General features: G+C 38.9%; 1 protein-coding gene and 2 long non-coding RNA genes across 3 annotated transcripts; 2 read left to right on the forward strand and 1 right to left on the reverse strand.

Moving 5' to 3' along the window:
* Positions 1 to 29: 29 nt before the first annotated feature.
* LOC130694037 (triple functional domain protein-like) lies at positions 30 to 2,072 on the reverse strand. The gene is made up of 4 exons (XM_057517176.2): positions 1,579 to 2,072; positions 1,391 to 1,515; positions 627 to 1,327; positions 30 to 549 (listed from the first exon to the last, which is right to left on the reverse strand). The coding sequence occupies exons 1-4, from the start codon at positions 2,066 to 2,068 to the stop codon at positions 30 to 32; spliced, it is 1,836 nt and encodes a 611-aa protein (XP_057373159.2). The 5' UTR covers positions 2,069 to 2,072.
* Positions 2,073 to 5,810: 3,738 nt separating this feature from the next.
* LOC130694174 (uncharacterized) lies at positions 5,811 to 6,755 on the forward strand. The gene is made up of 4 exons (XR_009001951.2): positions 5,811 to 5,889; positions 6,041 to 6,147; positions 6,406 to 6,455; positions 6,624 to 6,755. It is a non-coding gene; the product is annotated as an uncharacterized LOC130694174 (long non-coding RNA).
* Positions 6,756 to 7,605: 850 nt separating this feature from the next.
* Positions 7,606 to 9,806, forward strand: LOC132088122 (uncharacterized). Its single transcript, XR_009421359.1, has 2 exons — positions 7,606 to 7,723; positions 9,586 to 9,806. It is a non-coding gene; the product is annotated as an uncharacterized LOC132088122 (long non-coding RNA).
* The last annotated feature ends 2,437 nt before the right edge of the window (positions 9,807 to 12,243 follow it).

Below are 12,243 nucleotides of genomic sequence, written 5' to 3' on the forward strand. Positions count from 1 at the left end.
CATAAATAGAAGAGTAAAATAATATGGAATTAATTGGGATTACCCTTCATATTCACCGGATCGTTTCTAGTTATATTTAAGTGAATTTCGGTTTCACTTGAGCCGAATAGATGCTCTCCCTCCAAGAAAATATAACCAAAGACGAGGCCAAGGACAAACACATCGCTCTTAACGGTGCCCCAAAACTCTTTGTTTTTCGCCTTTTCTTCGTTAATGAGTTTTTTCAGCACTTCGGGTGCGTACCATTTTCTCGTTCCCTTCACGCCAGACCACGAGTGAAGTCCCTTTTCGTTTACGGATTTGGCCAGTCCAAAATCAGACCATTTCATTATTATCTCTTCAATTTTTCCAGGCTTTCGCATAATGAGGATATTTTCCGGTTTAATGTCTCGATGAATTAAGTTCATGGAATGGATGTATGCCAAGCCTGTAACTAATTGCCGGAATATTTCGATAGGAGGTGGCATACGTTCGTTGTATTTTTTGGGGTTATCCGACTTCAGAAAAAGTTGATCTAAAGAAGCGACACATAATTCCAATGCGTAGTACCTTTAACGTGAGAACGAAAAAAACAAATCAATTTTGGAATCATATTGTTATTTTAAACCAGAAAAAAAATGTCTTACATAAAGTCGTTGTCCGTTTCATAATGAAGAAGTTTGACGATGTTCGGATGATCCAATTTTAGCATTGCGTCTTCTTCTCTTTTGTCCACATGACGCATTTCAACTCTTTTTACTGCGACTTCACGACCTCCGAACTTCCCTTTGTATACTACACCAAAGCCACCTTCCCCTATTGGTTTTTGGCGGTCGAACCAAATTTTCATCTCTTCGTTAACTTTGTTACGCGAATAATAAAACGCACTCCATCCAGCGTTGTCCGGCATCATCACATCCAGTCCGAATTTAGTCAAAATACCAACTGCGTCGACTAAATTTGGGGTTGAATTGTCTCGACATAAATAATGGAGCGCATTCGATCCATCGTTGGTTACTGCCTTTGCATCGATTCTGGATTGAATCAAGATTTGAATTGAGCCGATTAAGTTTTGGCTTGAACGGTATTGACACAGATAATGAATGGCGTTCATTCCATCATTGTCCCTTGCATTCACGTCGATTCCGTTTCCGATTAAGAGTTGAATTGCGTCGGTTAATTTTGGGTTTGAATAATACCGACACAAAAGGTGGAGCGCATTCGTTCCGTCTTTGTCCTTTGCGTTCACGTTAATTCCGAACTGAATTAATTCTTTTATTTTTCCCGTGAGATCCAATCGCGAATCACGCCCACACAATTCAAGCAATTCTTTTTCTTTTCCAGTCAGCTAAATCAAATAATTTGACATGTGCATAATGTGATTCCTCGACTTGCCTTGAATTCATTATACCTTATCCTTGATCGAGTGCAATTGAACGACAACTTCTTGCGATGTCATTCTTTCATCAGGGTTGGTTTTCAACATACGTGCCAATAGGTCCTTCTCGTAACAGTCGCGTAATTTTCCATCCATTTCTAGGTAAAACAATCAAATCTTTTCATCAGAAGACAATACCATTAAAGTATATCAGGTATTACTTTGCATGTTGATGGGATTCCCTTTAACGATGTTGTCGGCAATTTCATTTTCGGTGGAACCGTAGAGATGTTCGCCGTTTAAGAGTAGACTACCGAAAAGAAGTGCCAGTGCAAAAACGTCGCTTTTGACGCTTTCTTGATAACTTGTTTCCTCTACGTTTTCCATATGTCTTGTCAACTGAAGCAACTCGGGGGCTAACCATGCCTTATTTCTTCTGATAAGACTATTTTGCCTTGCTTCACTGACACTTCTGATCAGTCCAAAATTTGTCCATTTGAGGATTATCTCATCTTGGCCAACAGGTCCCGCCACAATCAGGACATTTTCGGGTTTGATGTCTCCATGAACTATATTATTTGAATGGATGTATTCGAGACCAGAAGCTAATTGTAGCAAACCATCGATGTGATGGGGCATACGTCCCTTGTATTTTCTGCCATCATCCGACTTCAAGAACAGTTGATCTAAAGTGGCCAAATGCCGGCTCATTTCATAGTACCTGGTAACACGGTGACGAAAACAAAATCAAATCATTGTTGATATCGTATTGTTATTCAAAACAATAAGAATTATCTTACGTATAGTCATCGCCACTTTTACAGTGAAGAAGCTTGGCGATGTTTGGATGATCTAACTTTAGCAAAGCTCTTTTTTCTTTGCTGCTGAGCATACGATGTACACGAACTCTTTTCGTTTCAACATGGCGAACCTCAAACACTTGACCTGGATCATCCTCATATTTTCTTTTTCTACCATCCTCCATATTTTCGATACTCACTAAATACAGGATAACTCAATAGTTCCGCAATGTACAGTTTTCGAATGCTGTTGTTGCAATGGCTTCCTTTTAGACCTACCGCGAAGGACCAACGCCTTTACTTGATAACGTTTATCTTGAAGCGCACAATACTGTGTAATCTACTGGCCAGATTTATCAGTAGTGAAAGCGTTTCTTGCACAACGATTCGAGAACAACAAAAAATAATGATAAACTTTTCGATCCTGAATAAGCATGGCATTCCTTTCGCTATTATTGTCTCTTTAATATTAAATTAGAGTCTCTATCACCCTTTCCTTATTTTTATTGTTTTATGCCGCTGCAATTTTTGGTGATTTTAGGATATGAGATATTTCCATTTTGGGTTGTGGATGTATTTATTAATTAACCAGTTAATCATTTTATCACACTGTTTTTTACATCGCGGATCTTTTCTACAAATTTTAACTATATTACAAAAAGAAATCGATAAAAGTGTCTACCAGCCAATCAGTTTTCAACCTGCTAACGTCAGTGCTATATATGTGGCAGCCAAGTGGAAGCAATAACAAAATGTTCATCTTATCAGTCGAAAATTTTCTGTTAACAAATCCACTTATCTTGACGTGTGTTGACGCCTTTTGGTCCCCAATCTTTTAGACAATGATTTCCAACCATACACGAAACAGAGGCATTTTTAAAGCTTCAACTGGGTGGGCTATCTTAATGATAGAAAACTAAAATGAGCAACAATGAATTTTTCCATCAAAAACGGAGACCAAGTTGATTTTTATTTCACAATTTGGAGAAGTTGCCAATTTTCGAGACAATGAATACAAAAGCGCAACCAAACTGAGGGAACGGAGATCAAGAATTCATGATGGCGGCTGCCTTGTTTACCCTGGCTTTTTTCCTATCCCGTTTTTTTTTTTTTCCCCTCGCCGTTGCGAAGGAAAATGACAGTCGTAAGAGTTCGAATTGCAGAGTCGAAACATTTTTGTTTGAGTACTTATATCATTATACTTATATTTTATAATTATTGCGACTCGGTAAAACGACAATTCAGTTTCTCTTCGTGAAATGATACAAATGCAGTAGGCTACCTCCAATCTCGATAATCGATATGTTGTTATGCTCATCCGACAATTTCTAGTCTTCGATTTCGATTCGAGAGATCGATACTACCAGGTATTATTGTGAACGGCAACGTTGCACACAAACTTTCAATTTCCAGTGCTGGGCCTTTTTTGCGTAAACTATTTTACTTCATACGTATATCAACTTTGCTTTACTTATTGAGTTGAAATTATTTTTAAGTTAATGCCAGAGTAAACCAGATGGTTCATCGATGGCTGTGCTGCGTTTGAATGCAATCCATAAAGGAGGAAGGTCTCTGCCCGTATTCCAGGTTAGTTTCTAGATATTTCTTTTTCTTTCGTTTTGCATGTATCATCGCACAATGGCATCTCAGAGGGGCTAAAATCTCGACCCCTCCCATCTTCCAGTTATTTGGCTGTGATTTTTTTTCAAATTGCATCCGTTTATTTTTTTTTTTCTTTTATTGATTTGCGAGAGATCCTTGAAAATCATGCAGTGTAAGAATGCAATGATTCCGTCTTTTTTCGCCCTTGGTCGGCCTTGCCTTCCTGTCCTTTTTTTCTGGCCTCTTTTCGCCATTTTGGCGCCATTTCTGCTTCGATGGCGCCATAGAGTGAGGGGTATGGTTGACATTGTATAGCTCAAACTGACTAACAATGCAAGTGGCCTGTATTTTTGTTACAAGTGGCGAAACATAATCTGTTTTCTCAATCAGCTTGCTTGGCAGAATCGTTTGTAAATCTTTCGCTTTCTTGACGACATCATTTGGTTGATTTTTCGCTTTTTGTTTCCCCAAATTTTTGAAGCTAGGAATAGTTGCAATATTTCTCGGTAGATGTCTGCTCATTAAAAAAATCATGAAATCAACTGTACACAAACAGATGATTTGGCTGAAATCAAATGGTCAGACATTGCCAGTGATAAAATAGAAGGGTTTTTAAAAATTATTTAATTACTAGTAATATTCAATTGCTGTGCTGTTCATGTGACGACACACTTTGTCAATTTGCTAAATCTGTATCGGTAAACAACCTTTTTCCTTCCATTTCATCAGTGGAATTGTTAAACGCTCACCGTTAGCTCTATCAAGAAAAACGGTTTCTTGTTTGCCCCTTAAGATGGCGAAGAAAAATGGGGGTTTTTATTCATTATTCGAAATATTTTTTTTATTCATGAGAAAAGCGGCTTATTGAACCGGTATATTGAATACCGGTATACCAATACCATTACTCAACGGCCATTCAGACATTTTGTATTTTTGAAAGTGAAGTTAGTCAGCCTGTGCAATACAGCCAAGAAAGCGGGAAATTTGAATTTTACTGAGGTAAAAGATGAAGGAATTCAGGGTATGCGACAGGCGCCTCATTTTAATTCTCCGTCGTCAGAGCGCATTGCATCGGCTAGTAACGAGTTATGATTCAAACAAAAAGGGGTTGACTTGAGTTTGAGTTTAACAATGGTAACTTTAAATTTCTGAAGTTACTCGGGGATGAAGATTTGAGGTGTTCTATGCTTTGGTTTTGATTGATTTTTTATTTTCAAGTTGCCGTTCTTTCGTGTGAGGCTGCATTGTGCTATCTGGTGGTTGCTGCTTGGGATGTTGGCATGGAGGTAGTTGTACATCTTCACTACATCATTTTGCCATTCTTTTTAGGATAATAGGTTATTATTATGATGCATCCGTTATACGCGACGGCTCTGCAGCAAAAGCATGAAATCTCTTGCCCTCACTGAACTTACTTTTAGGAATTTTATTAACCAGTGTTTAGTGCATGTTTCATGCATGTGCACCAGTGTCATTGTTTTCTTTTTTGCAGGCTTAGCTGAGTTCTGTTTGGCTGTTTGTCCATTTTCGTTGATTCCGTTTCGAACAGTGTGTGCATGGCGCCATATTATTCAGGTAAATATGTTTGTTTTATTTGCTTTTTTCCCAATCGCCACGCCTTTCTCCATATTCAATGGGAAAAATGGTGCCATAGTCTTGAAAGGGATAAATTACATTGCTACGTAGGAAGCAACCGGGGTTATTTCTGCCTTAAGGTTGTGCCGTAAACGGGGGCGACAATTTTCCACTGTCTTTCTAATTATCCTGTTAATGTTCTGGTGCTTTCTTTTACAGGGTGGGATTTCTAGTGCACTCGGATTGCATTCCGCGTTCCGTTGCAGGGTTTGGTGTTCGCGTATCGTTGTTGTAGCCATCCTGGTAATTATTCTCCCTGGCTTCTTGTTTTGTTGTTCGAATGATTATTTCTATTACCGCCCCAGGCTGAAGGACAATGTTGATTGGTTGTATTCAATGACGTCGATTGCCTTTTTTCGCTAAATTATATTTTTTCTCAACTAATGATTCCCTATATTGTTTATGTTCAGAATTTCCTGTGGCAATTTCATATCGGTTTTTCGTTTTCAACCTCGGTCTGATGCTTCCGTCGCACTTTTTGGTTTCACACCTCAGGTATTATTTTTTTTTCTTTTTGGTGCTGATCTGTTCCAAATGATGGTACATTTTTCGGGTATGACATTTTTATGATTATCCCTTATTTCACTGATGGAACAGTTAGGCGTCGTTTCTCTTTATTATTCTATAATTTAATGTCTTTACTCAGATCCTTGTTTTGGTGCATCAGTCCTGCATCATGTTGTAGGATGGCGCTTATTCCGTTGTGTTGGGCTGTTGATGCTTAGCAGCTCTTCCTGGAACCATTCTTTTCTGGTAATTACGGTTTTCCACTTTTTATTGATATTCTACTGATAGTTACACTGCTTCCCCTGTGGGGTGGCATGTGCCACCATGTAGCAGTCTTTAACCTGTTTGGGTTTTGACGACATTTGTTACTACCGTGATGAGTTGCTTATTGGTCCGTGTTTATGATTGAATGATTTTAATTAATCAGTAAGCTCTGATGAAGTTTGTTGTTTGTATCGAAGACTTGTGCAGAGCGTAGAACTAAAATTTCTTTTCTATTGGCAGGATCTTTGTTTCGTGGCTGCAATATCCGTTCAGCGTGCGGCACTCTTCAGGTATGTCGTTTCCACTACACTACATTTACTTAATATGCGAAGGATGAAAAATATAAACATCAGAGCATTGGGATATGAATTACAGTGATTATTGTTATTTCTGACTTTGTTACAGTTGCTGCTTCTGTTTGTTTCTTAAGGCAATTACTAATTGTTCATAAAATTTAGGTTTTTGGTGTAGGCTTCCTGCCAGATTGTGGTCCAGACCCTTGGCGACATTAACCTTAGGGTACCGACATCGGCCGCCATCCTCTGGATGAATTATTGCAAGCAGCAATTACCTGGTCATGTTAACTGCGCATTTGTGAATCTGATTCGCTTTAATGGCTGTCGATGTCAATACAAAGCTAAAGTGAATTCTCAAATTCTATTCCTAAAGTGATATTAAGATACATTTCATATTGCCATCACCGTCTTTTCCAGGGTAATTTTTGTACATTATTCATAGTGAGTTGGTAATGTTGTCGAGGGCCTGGGGTGCGGGGGAAAGCGGTAAATTGCGCTCATTAGTTTCATCATTATCAATTTAACTGACATCCATGAGGGATGTGCTACGTGTCGCTTCCTACTCGTTTCAATTTCTGTTTGCATTTTGTTTTCAGCCACATTTGGCTGCAACTATTAAGTGTTTATATCAAATGTGTAAGTACGTTTGTTATCTTCAAAAGTCATCAGCCGCATAATCTGATCTCAAATTTTAAAATTCAATTCAAATTCCATTCACAATATGAAATTCAATCTAACATTTCATATTTCGATTGCCATTTTTTAAGAATAACTTTTATTTTGTTTATAGTATGAGTTGGCAATGCTGTCCAGTAGCTAGGGTGGGGGTAAAAAAAAGCGCTAAATTGTGCTCACCAACACAATTTTTAACAGACGTCCACAGAGTTACACGTCGGCTCCACTCACGTTTGTGTGGCGAGTAAGGCGGTTCAGCCCCATTCGGCTGGAACAATGAAGTGTTCAAATCAGATGTTGTATCAAGTGTAAATTGAGGCAGCGGACCACCTGGATACATTGCTGTTAAACAATCTGTAGACTGGAACTTATTCATGTAGTGCTTCATTTAGTGCATGACCGACTAGAGGAGTGCAAAATGAAAATCGGCCAGGGCAAGACGGTCAGCTGATGGAGAATCATTTGGCGCCCTCGACGAGAAGACTGCAACCACGACATTAGTCCAGTGGAAACAAGACAGTTTTTCGATGGATGTACTGCGTTTGAATCCAATTCATAGCGGAAGAAGTTCTCTGCTCCATTTTCAGGTTAGTTTTTAGATATTTTTTTGCTTTCATTTTACATGTATCATCGCACAATGACATCTCAGAAGGGCCTAGAATTTCGACCTTTCCCTCTCCCAATTATTTGGCTGTGATTTTTTTTTTCAAATTGCAACTGTTTATTTTTTTGTTTTTCTTTTATTGATTTACGAGAGATCCTCGAAAATGATGCAGTGTACGGATGCACTGATTACGTCATTTATCGCCCATTCATGGTCGGCCATGCCTTCCAGTCCTTTTTTTTCTGGCCAGATTTCGCCATTTTGGCGCCATTTCTGCTTCGATGGCGCCATAGAGTGAGGCTTGACATTATATTACTCGAATTGACCCTGCCTTTCAGTTAGAAATGGGCTAGACATGATGATGGCTTGGCAGAATCGTTTGAAGGATTGTTTCTCTTTTTCGCCAACTTCACTTGATTGATTTTGCGTTTCCGCAAATTTATGAAGGTGAAAAGTGGCGTTTGCTCGGTATACGTCTGCTCGGTTAGAAATCATGAAATCAGCTTTATGTAAGCAAATAGTTTGAGTATATAATCTGAAGGTTTTCAAAAATCAATAAAATATTGAATTACTAAATGGCTGGGATTTAAAATTTTATAAAATTAAATTTTAAATTGGTTAAATCTGTATAGTTATACAGCCTTTTTCAATCTTTTGTTGTTGTAAATTTTATTATTTGTTTTTTTGAGGTTTGCAAATTTCAACATAGCTGGCAAAAACAGATTTGATTGTCCGCAAAATTGCCAAGTGGGTCTGGTCGTAATGTTCGTAATGTTTTCATGTGTAATTTTATTTAAATTTTAGTAGTGTAATTGTTAAACGCTCGCAATTAGCGCTATCAAGAAAAGCGGTTTCTTATTTGGCCTTTAGATGACGAAAAAAAATGGCGGTTTTTATTCATCATTCGACTTATTGTTTTTTTCTTTATTATTATTTTTCTGGGTTTACTCAGGTTTTTTACAGCGCTGATTGTTCTCCTGTATCAGTTCCATTACAGTTTTGCTAAACGCTTGAAGTGAAATGAAATACTTTTCTTTAGAGAAAAGAAGCTTGTCAATCCGATATTGAATCACCAGCTGGTTTTTATGCTTTGGTACTTTCTACCGTTTTAAAGATGTTTGATCACGTAGAATTTTGCAATTATTAAATGAGTTGCAATCAACTTGGCTAAAGGAATAATAAATTGGCAAGACTCTACAGCCATGCAGATATTTTTGTATTTCCGAAAGTGAAATTAGGTATCCTTAGAAAAACAGCCAAGAATGCGGGAAATTTGAGTTTTCTAGGGGTAAAAGATGAAAGAATTCAAAATATGCGACAGAATATGCGTTCGTAGCGGGATTTTTGGAACTACAGAAAACGCATGATATTAACGTTAGGCAGTAGTCATAACGTAGGTTTTTTATCATGTAGCTTAACCAATTGACGTTAAAAAACGCTAAGTATAAATTACAGAAATTTTAAATACATTTTAAATAACGACTGTTTTTTAGACATACGGTCTTTTTTTTACGAATATGGGGCACGTTACCCGTGGCGTTCGTAGCGGGAGTTTTTGGTACCATTCTAAAATCCATATTGCCTTTAGTCAGAAGTCAGCACATTTGGTATTAATATAATTTGGTACCAATATTGGTATTAAAATATACAAAGGATGAATTACATAAGCTTTATCTGAACAATGCGACAATTTGCCGTTTCTTGTCTTCCAGTGCAATGAACTTCATTTGGCTATGTTATATGAAGTTGGTCATGTTTTTTTCTATCCTCATTCAATATTGCTTTTGAATTAATTTCTTTACCTTTTCTTTCCTTTTGATTGCTCTAATGGTTGTATGTGATAAGAACACCAATCCCTGGGAGCCAAGATGGACGGCCAGACGACACGAATCATAAATAAACGACCAGGTCACCACATTGGATTGCACTTTCGTAATGAAATGCAGTCCCAGCATCTTCTGAAACAGTAATTGCACCTTAAAGAAAATATGTGAAGCCTATATATATATGAGAATAGTTAATACAAGGTTTAACATCTTGCAATAAACTTAATCTCGCTGACTGTATACAGCTTGTCATCGCTTGTTTTCAGTGTAGTATCACACACTATTAGCATTTCGCTCCTGCTAGGCCAATAGTTAAAGAAAAAATTGTCCAAATCTTTTGTCATATTCAAATCCAGGCAAACAGACTTGTGTGCCTGTCAGCAAGTCTCTGCAAGAAAGAAAGAACCACATTTTCAGGGTCTTACACAATTTGGGATAGAACTAATGTATTAGGAAAAGAATAAAAAATTCACATACCTGATCATAATTCAAGATATTAGGTAAAAATCATCCGTTCTGTGTACCAGATTTACATGAACTACTAGTCTGATTCTTTTCTTCGTGTGGTTCATATTCTCAAGTTATTCCTTACTTCCGAATTATTTCCGGAAAATTTGCATAAAAGGAAGCAAGGAAGTCCAAATACAAAATCAACTCTTATGAGGGTGGCGAAATATTCCGAATACCTATTTTATAAGATTTTAACAAACATTTGTCGTGTCGGATTAAAACCTAGAAAATTGAATGCGACCGTCGTCTGCTATGTCTGCCATTAACTACGTCAACATGCAAAACTTTTTGCTCCCTTGATTTTTTAAGTTTTCCCGTGGTTTTGTGTATTTATAGTACCGAGTAAGTACCATATGATCATTTTACTTTTTAGGTGTCACAATTTTGCTTTATTATTAGAATTGGAAAGTGGATGTTTGTTATGTTAACAAGCTATGACAACTTGAGCATGGAAAGCTAGCAAGTCAATGCTGGGACTGTGCTTTGGAAAGTGCAATCTTCAGATTATTCTAGGGTTAAATGTCTTCCAATTCTTTTTTGAAGAATAGCAGAAACATTATTAGTATAGTTTAAGTAAGAGTATTAATTTGCAATGAGCCTCTCAATAGAATTGTAAGTAGACTCAAAAGTATTGGCTGAATCGTTTCAAGCTCAAGCCAACTAGTTGAGCAATACTGTTTAAGATATCTCTCTTTTTTCGTGTATATCCAGAGAACTAACTGTTTTATTAACCTTTTTCACCTTTGTTTTCAATGTTTGTGACTTCTGGGTGCGCTAGGCATTTCCTTGTTTGAACTCCTTCAACCTTCATTCAACCAGCATAGTTTTATAACACAACTGTTTGGATTCAGCTCATGTTGAAAGGAGATTGAAGATAAAAGATTGCTATGCATTCGATGTTTTTTTAAAGTATGGAAGGCCATGTCTTAGAAGTAGAACCCCTTAACTTAAGTCTATTTCATCATTACGGTCCTATTAATTCAGGAAATCACCTGAGCTAGTTTTTGTTTTCAAACTTGTGCCATTTTGACACGCCAGTTAACGATAACCGTACTTTGATCTCTTTTTTTTTTACCAAATATCATGTGGTTCTCGAATCTGATTTGTTCATCATCTGTTACCCAGGGCATATAAAAACTATTTTCCTGGTAGCCGCCTCATCCGTCGCCTTTGCCATCGTTTCGTCGCCGCCTTTGCTTTTGCCATCGTCTTCGCCATCGTCTTCGTCTTCGCCATCGCCTTCGTCTTCACCATCGCCATCGCCATCGCCTTCGCCATCGCCTTCGCCTTCGCCATCGCCTTTGCCATCGTCTTCACCTTCGCCATCGTCTTTGCCTTCGACATCGCCTTCGCCATCGCCATCGCCATCGCCATCGCCATCGCCATCGCCATCGCCATCGCCTTCGCCATCGCCATCGCCATCGCCATCGCCATCGCCTTTGCCTTTGCCATCGCCTTCGCCTTTGCCATCGTCTTCGTCTTCGCCATCGTCTTCACCTTCGCCTTCGTCTTTGCCTTCGACATCGCCTTCGCCATCGCCATCGCCTTCGCCATCGCCTTCGCCATCGCCATCGCCATCGCCATCGCCTTCGCCTTCGCCATCGCCTTTGCCATCGTCTTCACCTTCGCCATCGTCTTCGCCTTCGCCATCGCCATCGTCTCATCAAAGCCTTCGCCGTCATCTCACCGCCGTCTTCCCCATCGCCCCTCATGGAAAAATCGACCGAAAAAGGATGTAGCTCAGCAGACAGCCCGCGGCGATGGCGGCGTTCATCGTGGATCGTCATCTTGGTATTTTATTTTGTAGTGTATTGTATGTGTAATATTAAGTTAACCATTGGCTGCCACCCCGCTTGTGTCCCATTTTTTTTGTAGCTTTAGGGAACCGTGGCGCTGTTCTGCCTCATGGTTTCTATACCATGGGGTGGGACAGTCGCCAATGCGCCTAAAGGCACAAGGCCTTGTGTCTTTAGGCGCATCGTAGGCAATGCACCAGCAGGGCCTCTCTTTGTCGGTACAGTGATAGTTTACCTGGGGTGTGCATTCCCGGAAAGGTTTCTATCACTGTGCCAGCCCGGACTTTGTCTTCGGACAAGGTCCCAGTTGGTGGCGATCCTTATGACGCCACGCGTAGTTACTGTAGTTTACGCAACTAAAGGTTGCATGG

The sequence above is a fragment of the Daphnia carinata genome, chromosome 6, assembly GCF_022539665.2.
Source record: "Daphnia carinata strain CSIRO-1 chromosome 6, CSIRO_AGI_Dcar_HiC_V3, whole genome shotgun sequence".
Taxonomy (NCBI): Eukaryota; Metazoa; Arthropoda; class Branchiopoda; order Diplostraca; family Daphniidae; genus Daphnia; species Daphnia carinata.

Excerpts from the sequence above, each read along its gene's own strand:
- LOC130694037 (XM_057517176.2), bottom strand. The coding sequence starts at position 2,068 with ATGAGCCGGCATTTGGCCACTTTAGATCAACTGTTCTTGAAGTCGGAT. Across the intron at positions 1,516-1,578 it reads GAATCCCATCAACATGCAAA|AAATGGATGGAAAATTACGC; the intron begins GTAATACCTGAT and ends TGTTTTACCTAG. Across the intron at positions 1,328-1,390 it reads TGCACTCGATCAAGGATAAG|CTGACTGGAAAAGAAAAAGA; the intron begins GTATAATGAATT and ends TATTTGATTTAG.